The 15,487-nt window shown below is 45.7% G+C and overlaps 8 protein-coding genes and 1 non-coding gene across 9 annotated transcripts; 4 read left to right on the top strand and 5 right to left on the bottom strand. All coding sequences in view use genetic code 12, as the record gives it.

The window, feature by feature from the left end:
* Positions 1-781: 781 nt before the first annotated feature.
* On the top strand, positions 782-1,581 carry CJI96_0004762 (uncharacterized protein; the record flags this gene model as incomplete). The annotated part of the gene is made up of 2 exons (XM_029037479.2): positions 782-936; positions 984-1,581. 2 exons carry the CDS (start codon positions 782-784, stop codon positions 1,579-1,581), a joined length of 753 nt encoding a protein of 250 aa, XP_028888535.2.
* Positions 1,582-1,782: 201 nt separating this feature from the next.
* On the top strand, positions 1,783-2,934 carry CJI96_0004761 (GTPase NPA3; the record flags this gene model as incomplete). Its single annotated transcript, XM_029037480.2, has 1 exon — positions 1,783-2,934. The coding sequence occupies one exon, from the start codon at positions 1,783-1,785 to the stop codon at positions 2,932-2,934; it is 1,152 nt and encodes a 383-aa protein (XP_028888536.2).
* A 57-nt stretch (positions 2,935-2,991) lies between these two features.
* On the bottom strand, positions 2,992-4,800 carry CJI96_0004760 (uncharacterized protein; the record flags this gene model as incomplete). The annotated part of the gene is made up of 1 exon (XM_029037481.2): positions 2,992-4,800. The coding sequence occupies one exon, from the start codon at positions 4,798-4,800 to the stop codon at positions 2,992-2,994; it is 1,809 nt and encodes a 602-aa protein (XP_028888537.2).
* Positions 4,801-4,909: 109 nt separating this feature from the next.
* On the bottom strand, positions 4,910-6,214 carry CJI96_0004759 (uncharacterized protein; the record flags this gene model as incomplete). Its single annotated transcript, XM_029037482.2, has 1 exon — positions 4,910-6,214. The coding sequence occupies one exon, from the start codon at positions 6,212-6,214 to the stop codon at positions 4,910-4,912; it is 1,305 nt and encodes a 434-aa protein (XP_028888538.2).
* A 479-nt stretch (positions 6,215-6,693) lies between these two features.
* Positions 6,694-7,482, top strand: CJI96_0004758 (S-adenosylmethionine-dependent methyltransferase; the record flags this gene model as incomplete). Its single annotated transcript, XM_029037483.2, has 1 exon — positions 6,694-7,482. The coding sequence occupies one exon, from the start codon at positions 6,694-6,696 to the stop codon at positions 7,480-7,482; it is 789 nt and encodes a 262-aa protein (XP_028888539.2).
* Positions 7,483-8,673: 1,191 nt separating this feature from the next.
* CJI96_0004757 (uncharacterized protein) lies at positions 8,674-9,745 on the bottom strand (the record flags this gene model as incomplete). The annotated part of the gene is made up of 2 exons (XM_029037484.2): positions 8,674-8,991; positions 9,644-9,745. 2 exons carry the CDS (start codon positions 9,743-9,745, stop codon positions 8,674-8,676), a joined length of 420 nt encoding a protein of 139 aa, XP_028888540.2.
* A 564-nt stretch (positions 9,746-10,309) lies between these two features.
* KRE1 (Kre1p) lies at positions 10,310-10,666 on the bottom strand (the record flags this gene model as incomplete). The annotated part of the gene is made up of 1 exon (XM_029037485.2): positions 10,310-10,666. One exon carries the CDS (start codon positions 10,664-10,666, stop codon positions 10,310-10,312), a length of 357 nt encoding a protein of 118 aa, XP_028888541.2.
* A 1,523-nt stretch (positions 10,667-12,189) lies between these two features.
* On the bottom strand, positions 12,190-13,160 carry PPH3 (phosphoprotein phosphatase PP4 catalytic subunit PPH3; the record flags this gene model as incomplete). Its single annotated transcript, XM_029037486.2, has 2 exons — positions 12,190-13,093; positions 13,144-13,160. 2 exons carry the CDS (start codon positions 13,158-13,160, stop codon positions 12,190-12,192), a joined length of 921 nt encoding a protein of 306 aa, XP_028888542.2.
* A 2,157-nt stretch (positions 13,161-15,317) lies between these two features.
* Positions 15,318-15,388, top strand: CJI96_0004754. Its single transcript has one exon. It is a non-coding gene; the product is annotated as a tRNA-Gln (tRNA).
* The last annotated feature ends 99 nt before the right edge of the window (positions 15,389-15,487 follow it).

Genomic DNA, 15,487 nt, shown 5'->3' with positions numbered 1-15,487 from the left:
GAGCCAAAGGTACTGACACAAATACTGCATATAGAAACCGTATATGCATTCTTCTACGATTCGGAGAGGTGGTGGCTGCAACTTCTTACAGGTCATTACCATCATTAGCATATCAAATGGAGCCCTCGACCGACATATAGATACACAAATAGAGTAATACAACTCTCATCAAAGTTGCCGTCACAGCCATGATTCAATACTGGCTCAATTAAATGCGCTATTGCCCAACTCAGATTAACTTTTGGGATCAAAGCGACATCTCTACTATCCTTTCCCAGAATCAAAAGGGCTTCACTGCTTGCAGCCGTCAGACGATGTGCCACAGCGAATCATGAAGAGAAGGATTTATACAGCCTGGGAGAAAACGCTTGGTATCTCAACGAGGAAACTTCAACTTACATAAGTTTTCACTCGTGGGAAATTCAGGAGGAAATCCAACAGCCTCTTTTTAATGTGATGTTCAAGCACCGGTTAAGCTGAAGTTCTATCTTTGCTAGCGTAAACTCCTTACTCACATCAAATAAGTAATCCGTTGCAAGGATATATGACAGATGTTGCAAGCATCTGTAGGGAGTCAGCTTATTTGACACAAATAGACAACAAGCAGAGTGTAATACAGACATAATAGCCCAAAGCGTTTCTGTCTTCCTGTAGAATAGAGACCTTCTATTCTGAGTAGCCATTTTGCACCCATTTTAAGTCGCCTGCACAATCCACCTTCAAAGACAGTAGTCTCAATCTCGAAACTTTTAGTACCGGATTCACCACAATTACTTCTAGCATGATAGACGAAATAACACTTGATCCCCAGCTCAAGTATTGGATGCTCCTCCCAATCACCGTGGCCATGGTGCTAGTTGGGTTGTTGAGATCCAATGTCACCTATCTCATTACGCCGCGTCCAAAATTGGACCCGGTCAAGAACGCCAGAGAGAAGTATGTAAGAGAGCAAAAATCTTTTGCTTACTTGATATTAACAACAGATCATTTCTCAAGAGAGCTCTAGCATTTAGACAAAACTACAACGTATTGAGTGCTCAGGAGTTTGAGGCGAGAAAGACCTACTTTATCGAAAAGCTCAAGAGTGACGAATTTTTGGCAAAGAAACAGGGCACTGAAGAGATAAGCAACCCATTGGCTGACGCCTCGATGAATGACGCGATGATGAACATGGCCAAAGGTAATCTCATGAATTTCGTTCCACAAACGTTAATTATGGCTTGGGTAAACTACTTTTTCGCCGGGTCAGTGGTCATGAAACTTCCCTTTCCTTTGACTGAGGGATTCAAGAGCATGTTGCAAAACGGCGTCAACACTCCTGACTTGAGTGTGCGTTACGTCTCGGCGATCTCGTGGTATTTTGTCAACTTGCTTGGTCTCAGGCCTGTTTACGCTCTTCTCATGAACGACCCTGCTTCTGCACAAGAATTGGTCAACCAGCAACAACAGCAATTCAACTTTGGTGGTCCAGGTGGTCCCAAACCTCATCAGGTGTTCCAGGCTGAAAGTGAGAGTATTCAGATCTTAGAGCACGAATCTGTTTACAGCGGTGTCGTTGAAAGAGTTTTGAACTTGTACTAAACAAGAGACTTATAATGGAAAAAAAGGCTTTCAGGTTAAAAAAAAGCATATATTCTGCGCACCCGGTCAAATGTTCATTCCATGGTTACGGCTGCTCCGGTGAAGTGTATTGTGGTACGGGTGCACTCTTTCACGCACATCAAGAGATCTCAAAATTATAACCCATCGCAGTACTTCGCCAATTACTAATAATCTCTAACCATGCTGTCCTCAGAGAAAAAGCCAGCCACCATCATATGCATTGGGATGGCAGGGTCTGGAAAAACCACCTTTATGCAAAGGTTGAATGCTCATCTCCATCAAAAGAAAAACCCTCCATATATCCTCAATCTAGATCCGGCCGTTCTTAGAGTTCCTTATCATCCCAATATCGATATTCGAGACTCGGTCAACTATAAGAAAGTTCAACAGGAATATGGGTTAGGTCCAAATGGTGCAATCGTCACTTCCCTCAACTTATTCTCCACCAAAGTGGATCAGGTCATAAAGCTCATCGATAGCAAGGGGGACAAGTACAAGAACGTCATAGTCGACACTCCAGGTCAGATCGAGTGTTTTGTTTGGTCAGCATCTGGTGCCATCATTACAGAGGCATTTGCATCCACTTTTCCAACCGTCATTGCATACATTGTAGATACTCCAAGAAATTCATCTCCAACCACCTTCATGTCGAATATGTTGTACGCGTGTTCCATTCTTTACAAGACAAAATTGCCAATGATTGTGGTATTCAACAAGACTGACGTCAAAAAAGCCGACTTCGCCATCGAATGGATGCAAGATTTCGAGGCTTTCCAAATGGCTATGATGAAGGATAAAGAGTTAAATGGGGATGATGGCTCAAGCTCAGGGTATATGAGTAGCTTGGTGAACTCTATGTCTCTTATGTTAGAGGAGTTTTATTCTCAATTGGACGTCCTGGCCTGCAGTGCATACACTGGTCAAGGATTCGACGACTTCATGGATGCTGTTGACAGAAAGATTGAGGAATATCACGAATTCTACGAGGCGGAAAGAGATCGAATCTTGAAGGAAAAAGCGGAGAGGGAGGAAAAGAGAAAGACAGACTCGTTGAGTAAGCTTATGAAGGATATGGACCTAAAAAAGGGCGATGAGAAGGACTCTCATGTTCTTTCAGACTACGAGGATGAAGATGATAATAACGGAGAAGTCGACAGAGATTCAGAGGAAGAAACAGAAAGGCAGTATACCTTTCCAGAGGACAGAAATGCTGAGGTAAGTGAGAAGACAGATGCTGACTTACAGGCTCGGTATCAGGCAGCTTTCGAAGACACAGCGAAAGATGCTTCGTCCAAAACCGCAGAATCCATTGCGAATTACATAAGGCAGTAGTTCATCATGTACTTTAGATTGTGTAATTTTATACAAGAAAATTTACGTTTGTGATGCTCAGGTAAATACTTTATCAAGGGTGTAAGGCGTGGAGGCAAATTCCTCCCGGAAGATTAAATGGGGTTTATGTTTGGCTAAGTGCAAGATAGTTTTGCCAAACTCCGAATTGCACCAAGCAAACCATGGCCTAGTGTACGACAAACCTCTTAAGGAATTTACCCTTACACTTTCGTGCATCAAGCCTAGACCAGCAGTGGTGCTCATGATATACTTCAAGCTGTCGAGAATTTCGCTATCATCATCGGTGGTTCGTATTCTCATTAAAAGTGACATGGGCCAAGCATTCTCGATACCAATATGCGGGCCGCCGATACCCTCGAAATGACGACCAGTTAAAAAGTATGGGTTACCCTCTTTAGAAAGAATCATACTTCTGGTTCTCTGGTAGGTTTCGTCATTAACATCTAGGTAACCCAAATCAGGTAAAGATAACAATGATGGAATGTTGGCATCATCCATGAAGATATTACTACCATACCCGTCAGTCTCAAAGGCATAAACTCTACCCCATTTGGGATGATCCACAATTGCATGTTCCTTGAGTCCCCTCTCTATCTCCTCGATAAAGGAAGTTGTGAACTTCTTGTGCAAAGTTAAATCCTCCTTTCTATTTGAGTCTTTGTCAAGGAAATTTTTCTTTATTCTTTTCAATTCTGTGAGCATATGAGCGTTCCCCGGCACGAAAAATTGCAAGATACAGCTATCATCCGATGGCCTGAAAGCCGACCGAATTAAGCCAGTATTGAAGTTGACGGGATTACCGGTACCATCGAGAGGCAAGGTCTCAGAACCAATGTTAGTGTTTCTTTTAAAAGAGTAGTAAAAGGGTAGAACGTCCCCAGTTTCGGGATCGAACGATGGCAGCGATTCCCTCTTTAAAATGAGAAGTATCTTCTCGTATGCCTTGATCCACGAGGAAGTGATAATCGAGGTGTCGCCATCGCTGCTCTCGAGATAATCGTTTGTAAGGGTCAAGAATGACGCCAACGAGTCGATTTCGTATTTACACTCGAAGACTTGATTCCAGTCGGGTCTGGGGATTACGTCATCCTTGGCAGTATTGCCCTTTTTCACACCAGAACCCGGAGGAGGGTGGAACGCATTACAGTATGGAGAATTCATGATATATTTCTCTTGCGTGCGTATTGCTCCCTTGATCAACTCCCTAAGCTTTTCGTCGTATTTTACGAACGGCTGGTATACTGACAACTGCCGAGCCGAGTCTCTCAACCATTCTGCGTGAATATCGCCAGTGACCACAAATGTTTCAGGGTACAGCGTCGGCTTGTTGGGGCTAGCTTTCTTGTGCCACAATATGGTGGTGTCTAGAGTATTTGGTAAGCAATTTTCAATCAACCTAGCAAGGTCTGGGTCCTTGACTTTTGATTTGAGGTCCACAATGACCTTTTCCACAGCATCCGACCTGAATGTACGACACTTAAGTGGAGGACGCATGAAAGGAAACTTGTACTTGCCTTTAGAATATGGAGCGTGAGGCTTTTGAGAATAGTCCACATAGTTTATGCACTTTTCAACCTTCTCATCCAACCCTGCAAGGAACTCTGGTGTGATTTCATCGACCCATTTTCCATTTGAAGCCAATTGACCCCCGTTGCTGTCACCACCATTATTCGGGGCAGGTGTATCCAGATCATCTTCTAAAAGTATGGGACTCAGAAGGTCTTTTTTATGGCTCTCGTCGCCTTTCAGCCCATAGCGCCATAAATAAAAAGTCAAAACTGCTGCTACCAACAAGAAGAGTTGAAGAGGTCTTCCACCACGTGCACCGACTGCTCTTAGTGTCATTGTTGAAGAATGGCTCTGGTTATTTGACGGAGAGGCTCCACCCCAGACTAGTGCGCTCGCGTTTAGTTGCAGGACAATTTTGTTAATACAGCCTTCAGCTCATTAGGGTCTACCTCAAGATTGTAATGGATTTTTTTGTGACGCCTTCTTCAACACGTACAAGTCCTAATTCACCTAAACGCTCCAAGAATGACGTCATGTTGCTTTCATTTTCGGCTTGTGGTGTTCGTTTCCGTGACTCCTGAGCCAACTGCAACAATTGGTGGTAATCCATATCCTGGCTGCGAATTCCCTTGCGTTCTGGCCTGGAGGATGCTTCAAGAAGGCTGTTCGCTACAAGAGGCGTGAACAAATTCAATCGAACTGCCAAAATCTCCATCTCTTCCTGCAGCTCTAGAACATCTAGAAGCCTTTCGTGGCTATCGTATAGGATTGGCTCTTCAATCGTCAAGATGTGAATGTCCGAGAACAGAACGTCATAGGGAAACACTCTTTTCAAATCGAATGGTTCTTCCGCCAGCAAAATTTGCTTTTGAATGGAGTGAAGAGGAAATTTTGTTTTTAAATAGTCATCCTCTAGATTCATTGTTTGATTTTTCTGACCCAAAGCATTTATCTGTGGTCGCTGAATATCTATAAGCGTATCGCAGAACGGATCCAGATTGTGTGAATCACTCCAAACGGAATTTTTGTGCCAATTTTGTTGCGTTGCAGCATTAAGCGAGTCTGACGCAAGGCGAAGCAAATCTGGAGTGACCAAGTTTGTAAGGTGGTAATTCCTGATTCTCTGCTCATTCAACGACGATTGCCTGTACTTCAACGAAAGCTCTCCAATTTGCGATCGTAGATTTTCGAAGGGCAAATTGATCTCCTGAATCGACGTCTCAGAAAGAAGTCGCTGTGGTTGTCGGAGGAAGATGATCACTGGGGTGGATGCTAGAAGCTTTCTGTACCAGCGAAACGAGTTGAGGGCACCGCTATGTGGCGGTATGCAATGCAATGGAGAACACGTGGATGCAAATAAGGAAAGAATATGTGCCTGGAAGTCACTAGTGTTTTGTGTGGCCTTGATCTTCCCACTAATTAAAGGCTTTTCAGCAGGTGCCTTGAACCCTGCTTTTGCCATGATATCTTCTATGGAAAGAGCTTCCACGCCATTTAATCGAAGCGGAGTTTTAGTTATTGGAGAAAGAATCTCGGCCACCATGGGATCAAAGTGCTTTCTATTCATTTCATTGCCCTGAACCCTCGAGAGCTTATCCTTGACGAAGAGGCCATATCTGTCTGACGACCTTTTTAAAAATTGACGGATTACCACATTCAGACTGAGCTGCTGTCGCTCACAGGCTGCCTGGTACACGTGGAACGTGTGGGCCAAGTTGGGAGGGATCCGTTCCCATGTGTACTTGGACATGGGTGGGTAGATCTATGCTAACGAGAAGAGCATCTCTAGAAATGCAATACCCACACCAGTACCTCACGTTCTACGATAAGAGCCTGACTTAATAATTATCACTTTCTGCAATTATTATGGGGTATTCTGTATCCGAGGTTAAAGGTTAGTCGAAGCTATTTACTGGAATTATATGTTGGCGTTTTGTCTGCATGTTTGACGACCTTAATACGGATGAGTCCAATGGCTGCGAAATACCATACCAGTGCCTATAGTGCCCAAACATCAAGGTTCTGAATTTCACGAAAGAAATTCTTTTTCGACTATTACTCTCCAATCCATTTTTCTCCTCTGCTTCTCGTCCCTTAGAATCTCTGCAAATTGGCCATTGGCAGTAGTTGCGGCACTGGTGCGGCCTTGTAGGGTGGAGTGAGCAGAGACAACCAATATAATCACCACTCTCTTCCTCTCAAATTAGTCCAAACACAATATACATTAGCATGTCGGACACAGAAATTGATGCTGGCCTCTTTGAGGAGCCTGAGGGCTTTAGGCCGCCACCCCCAGAGTCTCATTTTGTCGAATACGAAAGAGTATCAGGAAAGACAGATCCTACAACCATCAAACTTAAGCTTGTGGGTAAATCGCCATTGTGGGGACACTTGCTTTGGAACGCAGGCAAATTTACTGCTAATTACCTTGATGCTCACGCTGAGGAGCTTGTTAGGGGAAAAAAAGTGTTGGAATTGGGAGCAGCTGCAGCGTTGCCTTCCTTGGTTTGTGCTGTCAATGGGGCCTCCAAAGTGATTAGCTCAGACTACCCGGACCCTGAGTTGATTGATCACATTCAGTATAATATCGATCATTGCGAAGGAATCCCTAAAGACACAATTGTTAAGGCTAAAGGATACATTTGGGGTAACGATGTGAGAGCTCTCTGCTACGATGATATCGAGGATGAGAGCGCTTTGCCCAAAGAGATCAAGGAAGAGGACAAATTTGATCTTGTCATCTTGTCAGACTTGGTCTTCAATCACAGAGAACACCTCAAGCTTCTCAGCGCTTGCAGAAAAGCCCTCAAGGCTAGTGGCACTGGGCTTGTCGTTTTCAGTCCCCACAGACCACACCTACTAGATGAAGACTTGAAGTTCTTCGAGACAAGCGAGCAGTTCGACTTTAAAGCGGAGCAAATAGCGTGTGAGAACTGGACGCCCATGTTTGAAGAAGACGAGGCTACGGCAGAGATCCGGTCGAGGGTCTACTGCTTCAAGATTCACCCACAATGGTAGTCATGTAAATACAACACAATCAGTATATGTTCAGTTGAATCTGTATTAGATATACACAGCCTTAGAGGCAATCGTTAAAAGAAAAGCGTGCAAAAGGGAAACTTAGGCAGAGTTAGAGTTAGCCTTTCTCTTACCGTTGACCAAAGTGACGTTGACAAATCTCTTGGTGTACAACAATCTCATGTAAGCTCTTCCCTTAGGCTTCTTTGGCTTCTCCTGCTTGTCAACCTTTGGAGTCTGAGACTTAACCTTACCGGCACGAGCCAAGGAACCGTGGACTTTACCCTGGGGTGTTAGTATGTGATGGATGAAACGTCGAACCACAACAAATACAAAACAGTTTTTTACTTTTTGATTTGGTTTGGGATTCTGATGTATTCTTGTTGTGCAAAGATTTGATGATCACTTAGGTGTGAGATATTTCAAGGAACATGACAAGGAAACTTCGAATAGTGGAGTGCTTCTTTCTTTAGCGACATGGAGGATTCAGCATTTGTGTTTGTCGAGTTCGTTATGAGTGGCTCTAAAGGTATCGTTTCAACATACCATTTTGTTTGATTATAAGTTTATACGGTAGATGAAGATACTGCTATAGAATTTTTTTTCTATGAGTGAGGTGGTGCGGAGGCAAGGAGTTCGTGCGATGGCAAAACGATGATGTTATGCGTACACGTGACGCCACGTAGGGTAAGAGCCCTAGCACCTAAAGGACTCATTGCAATGGGGTAAATTGAGCGGTCAACGTAGATTATCACTATTTATCAACATGAGGGGTGTTTAGAGGTGATGTCCTTAACTGGATGATAAAATTAGTATCACTGGCATAAAAGTATTTAAAAGGAGACAGAAACGAGGGACTTCGTGGCGCAAGACTTAGCAAAGATGAAAATTGACGATAACAAGTATGGGGCTTACAATAAGTTATTAAAAAAATTGACGATAGCAACTCTTATGCCCTGAAAAGCGATGACATTCATCAAGGCGGTAAATTTGTTGTTAGTCTTTGGTAGCTGACTGATAGTGGTGCCTATAGAGTGAGCGATGAAATGGCTGCGAAAAATGATGCTCCAACTGGGAAGCTACGAGGCCCATTATCAAAGCGCTAGTGAGGCAAAGTGGCTAAAACAAAACGCAAACTTCCTTGGAAGCATCGAACAGCAGTGTATTCAAGCAATCTTTTCTGGGCTCGGCTCACTGGGTGAACACCACAACCACGGTTGCAAACACCAACACAAATACTGATGCCACAAGCAGCAGCACCGAGAAATATGAGATCGGGTACTTGTCTTGTAGAAGCAACGCCTGGACATTGAAGAAGCGGTAGCACCCAAACAAAAGCACCAGGATTCCCAACAAGAAGAAGCCGGCGCCAATGGGTTTGCCGAACTTTGTCATTTCTTCATACTCTCCTTTGAGCTGGAGCTTGAAGAGCTGGACAATGCCAATGCCAATGGTGGTGAGAGAAAGCGACGTGCGGAGCCACGCAAGAAACGTTCGCTCGTTGGCCATCTGTAGGTTAGTAAGATGCAAATGAAGAGAGGGATTGACGAGAGGAGAAGAGGATCCAGGAAAGCAAGAGGTTTCCCACTGGCGAGGTTCGAGAATTAGTGCCAGGTGACCTTCAACAGAACAATAGGCAAATCAACAAAAAGAACTTGTCGATCAACAAAATTATCTATAACACTCTCGTCAATTGCAAATCTCTTTCCTAGCCAACAAGCAGTCGTACCAAAAAACCATCTGCCGCGAGGAGTCCACCAATGTCCCACTGTCCCCTCCGCCCAGTAAATGCCCTCACAGTCCCAGACAGGCTACCTCCGTCTCTTGCCACTTCCACAAAAAGACCGGCAAAAGTTACAATCCTTCACTCAGGGCCCCACCAAGCTCCCACAAACCCCTGGCCTCAGCTGGCCCCAGCTGGCCCCAGCCGTGCCCCTAGCCACTTCTCTGCCTCCTGGCCTCCCCTGGCTGCTCAGCTGACTGCTCAGGCTCCTGGCTTGGACAATGGCTGATCCAGCACACTTCCACTGCCAGCCTTCCCGTCTGCTTCTTCTCGTTTCAGTTCCTCGTTGCAGTTCCTCGTTGCAGTTCCTCGTTGCAGTTGCTCTTTGCAGTTTCTCGTTTCAGTTCCTCTTCGTCTCCTTGCTCTGTTTATACGTACATGGTCTCTGGCCACAGCGCCCTTGTTCGCAATCACTGCCAGCCCCAAGGGAGCGGTCTTTTTCGCGCCGAGCAACGGCACTCCTTCGCCCTCCGCTGACATGCCTCGTGGTTGGTTTCGCGCAAATGGTGTAGATAGCTCCATATCGCTGCAATCTTTTTTTTTTTGTACCCTGTGTTTCTAACGTGGTTTCTGGCGCCACAGTGCGCACTAGCCCGTGATTGGCGACTTCTTATCTGGCGCTGGCACCGAGCCATGCGATGAAGACAAGAGGGATTTTCTTCATGTCTCCAAATTTGTTCAACATTCCTGGTGACGCCCCCCATCTCAAAGTGCATCTTCGTTATCTCTCTTATCAGGTGCAATGGCCGTAGAAGGGGGGCGGCCCGGCTAGGCCTCGTGCCCGTAGGCAGGCGCTCGTGTCGTATCCACATGGCTTATATCTACGCCCGGTGCTTAGCTGCGAAGCTGCTAAGCTGCTACGCCGTTGCCCGTGATGGGAGTATATCCATTAAATACCTAATATGCTAATTGCAAGGCCCTTGACAATGCTGCTGCTTGGCAGAGCCGAGTTCCTGCTGACAGTGTTTCTTGTTACTGCCCATGCCATATGCTGCGAGTGTCCTCAACGGCGCCCGGTGGGTGGGAGAGTGGTTGAGAAGGCACCTAGATCATCGCCACACCAAAGACGAACACAAGCGTCGTGCCCACGGTGACCCATGGCATGCTACCACGAAGTCCCCCTGGCACCGCTCCGTATGCAAACGATCCTCCAGCGGACACGGTCACCTGCTCGTACGATCTCACTTGTCCAACTGTGCCCGAAACACTCCCGAGGCCAATGGCACCGCTAGGAACCGCTGTAGTACTGGTCTCAACCACAAACTGCGTTTGTTCAAAACGGCTCTGCGTAGTTTTCAACACGCCGTTGGCGTCGGTGCCTGTCACCCACACAGACGTGGGTTTCATAGTAGACGTGGTGGATGTGCTGGAGGAGCTAGATGTGGTGGCTGCCGAAACCATCCCAAAAGTGGCCACGAGCCAAGCGATGAAGTGGAAAAAAAGCATGATATCTATGAGAAGCAGAAGGAGACCGCCTCAATGCTGAAAATAAATTAGAAGTGAAAAAGAATAAAAATTAAACGGGAATGGGTGTTGGAGCAGGTGTCGGTGATGAAACTTGGGAAGGCAGCAGCGCTAGTATTTAAGTAAGCGATGGCATGCAAACTTCCCTAAATTTTTCTTCCTTGCCTTTCTTTTCTTATCCTCTGCGTCATGTCTTGCATTCGATGCATTATGATTCCACTGCCGCTTGCCGAGGTAAATACTGTACATGTGCCATAACACGGGCACCCTCACCTACCACGGCAATCCTTAGCAAATGTTGTATGTAGCCCTGCGACAAGAGGTGCGTCGGAACAACTTGCTTCCACCGATCCAGCGATCTGAAAGGCACCCTGCGAGGGAGGGGTGATTATTCAAAGGAGAAGGGTGCCACCGGGGTTAGCCGCACCCTCACCCCCTTCATCCCCAAAATAACACATTATTCCAAATATAACCTGCTCCTCTCTTCTTTCCTTTTTGCAGGGGGTGCTTGTTCACCCATCTGCCACCATTTCCGTGGACTTTCTAAAGTTAGCCTCCCGCGACAAAATAGGAGCGCAACCTCCATCCGCGTGCATTTTCTTGACGCTCAGGCCAAGAGGTGTTTTCCCCTACATGCTAACCTCACGATGGAGTGTCTGTTGGCATGTTGGTTCAATTGCTGAACTCCTCACCCATAATTTCGTCGCTTGGCCGCAACAGTTTGTTTCACGATTTTCTTTGTTCACACTGAATTTGTTCGCTGCAGCCCCGATGGAACGACGACCCGATGGCTCGGCCCGCACGAGCACTGGTGTTTAGGAGGCGCACAGAGCGCTTAGCCCACCACGCTGGCAACCTTGACGCACTAGAAACCAAGCTAAAATGTTTCACATCCAGCGTAAAAAAGCGGCTCCCACAAACCACATTGACATCGGGGCTTTGCTATTTTTTGCAAATTTTTGTTCCAGAACCAATCAAACTTTCGAAACAACATGATCATCACGATCGGCGGTTGTGTCGCTTCGCCTGTTTCATCGTCTTGTGCTTTTCTCCTACTGCTGTGCGGTGACTTAATGGAGGAGGGGGAAAGTGGTGCGTAAACTGAACCTTGTGGATTTGTTCCGGTTGAAACAATAGCGTGCCCGCTCTTTTCTTCCAAAATTATTTCGCGTCGGTACCTCGACATTAGCTCCAGCGCGCCTCTTCACAGCGAGAGCCACGCTCACTCACAAGCAAGCCTCGCTCAGCCTCTGTTTGCAAACAGTAGCTGTCAAATATCCGTTCGTTAACGTTGCGCGTGCACAATTACAAACTTCAACAATAAACATCCCGCGGGCTTTTTCATTGTTCGTGGCTTCGCTTCGCCCTGGCGTTTAGCTGCTAGTGCACTCGGTTAGCTGATATTGTGCCGATTTGCACCTTGCTGTGTCTTTATTATCACCGATGTACCCACCACGCCCTCAGATGAAGTAGTCCACCACCGGTTTCTTTGGTGGCATGATACTGGTGTCTTTGGTAACAGCATCAAAGACCTTATACTCACGCTCTAAGTTGTCGTTGATGCTGAGAATGCTAGCGATGTTCCCGCACCGGTAGCAGTAGTTGGGCGCCAGCCACACCGTCACGAGACTACCAGAAAACATTTCCTTGTAGCCCTCCATCACAAGCTGGTGCGCTCGTGCAATCAACAGAATGTCATTCTGGCGACAAAATTTGTTGACCTCATTCTCTCCAAATAGGTATCCTGCTCCTCGAGGCAGCACTGCCCATTTGGGCACGTCTTCAGGGTCTGACCAGAGCAAGTCACACATGGCGCCTTCATGAGGCACTTCTTGTTTCCGGTCGAGCCTACGTATCTCGTCCACGATATTGATTTCTGGACTAAGCCCGCCATGAACACAGAACACTCCTCCTTGCCCTCCTACAATGGCTCCCAAGGAGAAGTAGTCAAACACTTCACAGCAATATCGCCACACATTGGCGGAGCCATACTTCCGGAGACACTCATCATAGAACCCGTATACCGTGGTGATCTGCCTTGATTCGTGGTTTCCTCGTATCAAGGTGAGTCTGTCTGGGTACCTTATCTTGAGCGCGAGTAGAAGCAAGAGACTCTCTAGCGAGTAAAACCCCCTATCAACGAAATCTCCCAAGAATAGATATTGTGTCTGAGGACACTCACCGCCGGTTTCAAATAAATTTAGAAGGTCTTGAAACTGCCCGTGTATGTCACCACAAATTGTCACAGGTGTATAGATTTGCTGGATGTTCGCTTCCTCTACGAGGATCTCGATCACTTTCAGGCATATTTCCTCCACGTCTCTTTCAGGCACGTGTTTGCACTGCTTTATATCTTCTATGATCCTGCTCGGTTAGTAATCTTGCTGCGCTTTGATGATGTATCGCTCACATACTTATCTAGCTGTAGCATTGCCTGTTGGGGATTATGAAGTACATGAGTAAGTAATTCAACGCGTTAAGAAACTGTCACGTGACCGAAACGATGTTCAGCGTTTTTATTTCAAATTCGAGCCTATTTTTTTTTTTTATAGACTTCATGTATTAGAGGAGCGTTAGGATTTCAGTGTTGCTACTTCCATTCTAACTCGAAAACTATATCATTATAGAAAACAAAACCCCTAATATCCTCAACTAGTGTCAATCCATTACCGTGCGGTGCGAATGATCCCCTCTGAACTTCAGCCGTGACTATTCTATGAATTTCCACTCGTCATTAAGTGTGCGATTATTGACCCATTGGAGTAACTCGTCGCATCGCCGACCTCAAAGCTCGATACAGGAGCTCTGGGAGGGTCACTCCCTCGTTGCCCAGCTGTCGTCGCCCTTTGTAGGTGATTCTGACGATTTTTACGAACCAATTAAGTTTCCTCAAGTTGTCGAACGAGGTATCCTCAGGAGCTAACATTTCCCTAAGATTCATCGCTCGCGGAAACCCTAGGTGGTTCCACCAATATTGCGATATCGCACATTCATTGTAGATGTGCTGAAGAAAAACATCCAGAGTAACTTCCTTCAAACACAATAAGCATTTTGCGGCTCTTGATGGCCGCTCGTCATGTTGTGGCACGTATGACCCAATATTAAAGAGATGAATTGCCCCTAGCTCGTTGCGTTTGATCCATTCTTCCTTATATAGGGCTTTCCAGAACTTGTCCCATTTTTTAATGGGCCTTGCTTCCGGGCATATTTCTCGAAATCTTCCCGGCATAATAGGCGGTTTCTTCTCCTGCCTTTGCTTACTTTGGGATTTGAAAATCCCCGTTCTTAACATTTTTCTTTCTGAGTCCGATGGTATGCCCCGTAGACTTAATATGGCTGACACATCCTCTATGCGAGCCCTGGAAGCAATTGTATAAGGGTGGGTTATTCGACTTCCTTTTACCAACTGTTTCCAAGCGTTAATGTAGTGTATTTCGTTTGGCGTGAATGTCCATTCTAGGTTCTCGAAGTATCTGCCATTGGCCTCGAAAAGAAAGTCAGCCCAATCCAAGCCCTGACTATTTCTTATATTTGCCCGAGGGTTCTGATGAAAGATCTTCACCACATGGTGGAGCATCTTTGCTCTCATGTATTTGACATACCACAGTTGATCATCCCCAAGGGTCCTGGCTAATACTTTGGCTCTGTGTCCCTGTAGTTGTACCTTGAGCTCAATGACTCCGAATCCCCCTTTTTTCGGCCTGGCGTATAACTTGTCTGCGCCAATGCCTTGGAACATTCGTTGAATGCTGACGTCTATCTTTTTGAGCTCCTTGGCTGTCATACATTGGACAAGGTCCTTGTAAACAGTTTTGGAGCTAACGAACATGTTAGTACCGAGGGCTTTGTTGATGGTGTCGAGGCCCCTGTACCCTTGCTTGTGTGTCATAAAGGGGAGGTTTTTGATGAATCTCAGCCAGTCCACCCCTTTAAGACGGATGCCTAAGTATTGTGTGTCTTCTCTCCCAATGTATGATTGGGGATAGGGGAGAATGTCTTGTTCTTTGCGCGAGTAACCATTGTAGAATCCAATTAGTTTTGATTTTGACTGACTGACCAAGCTATTGCTGACTCGTTCAAAATCTTTAATACAACGAGCCGTTTTCTGGTAGTCCAGAAGATTCAGTAAATATATGTTTACATCGTCCGCGAACGCATGATATTGCATCTGTCCTAGACTGATGTCACCGTAACTTAGTTTGACTCCTTCCAATATCTTAAGGTGTAACAAAAAGGGTTCTAGAGCGATGTTGAACAAAAGTGGTGATAGCGGGTTTCCCTGACGGGTCCCACAATCTAAGGGAAAGTAATCACCTCCACAATTGTTCATGACTATCTGGCCGAACTGCCCTTTGAGTATCAGCATGAGTAAGCCTGTCATTTTTGTCCCCAATTCCATTTTTTCTAGGGTAGCATTAATATATTGATGCGAGATCCTATCGAACGCTTAATTAGCCTTTTTGGCAACGGCTTTGTACTTCTTGAGAAATTAATTGTGAGTTTATTTAGTTTTTTGCTAAAAAAGAGGATAGATCACAGGTGAGATGGTTGAACATTAAGTTTCAGTCAAATCTCTCAGCCAGCAGCGGGTCTTATAGTGTAGTGGTATCACCTCGGATTCTGATTCCGGTAACCTGGGTTCGAACCCCAGTAGGACCTTCTTTTTTTTCCCCTTCCAGTTCATGACGTGGATTCTCATATTTATCATCAACGTCACCACAATTCTTTTGACTAGCATGTCACAAAGCAATATAAGTG

Source organism: Candidozyma auris, chromosome 6 (assembly GCF_003013715.1).
Source record: "Candidozyma auris chromosome 6, complete sequence".
In the NCBI taxonomy this organism is placed as follows: Eukaryota; Fungi; Ascomycota; class Pichiomycetes; order Serinales; family Metschnikowiaceae; genus Candidozyma; species Candidozyma auris.
This window is presented reverse-complemented; position numbering and strand designations above follow the sequence as displayed.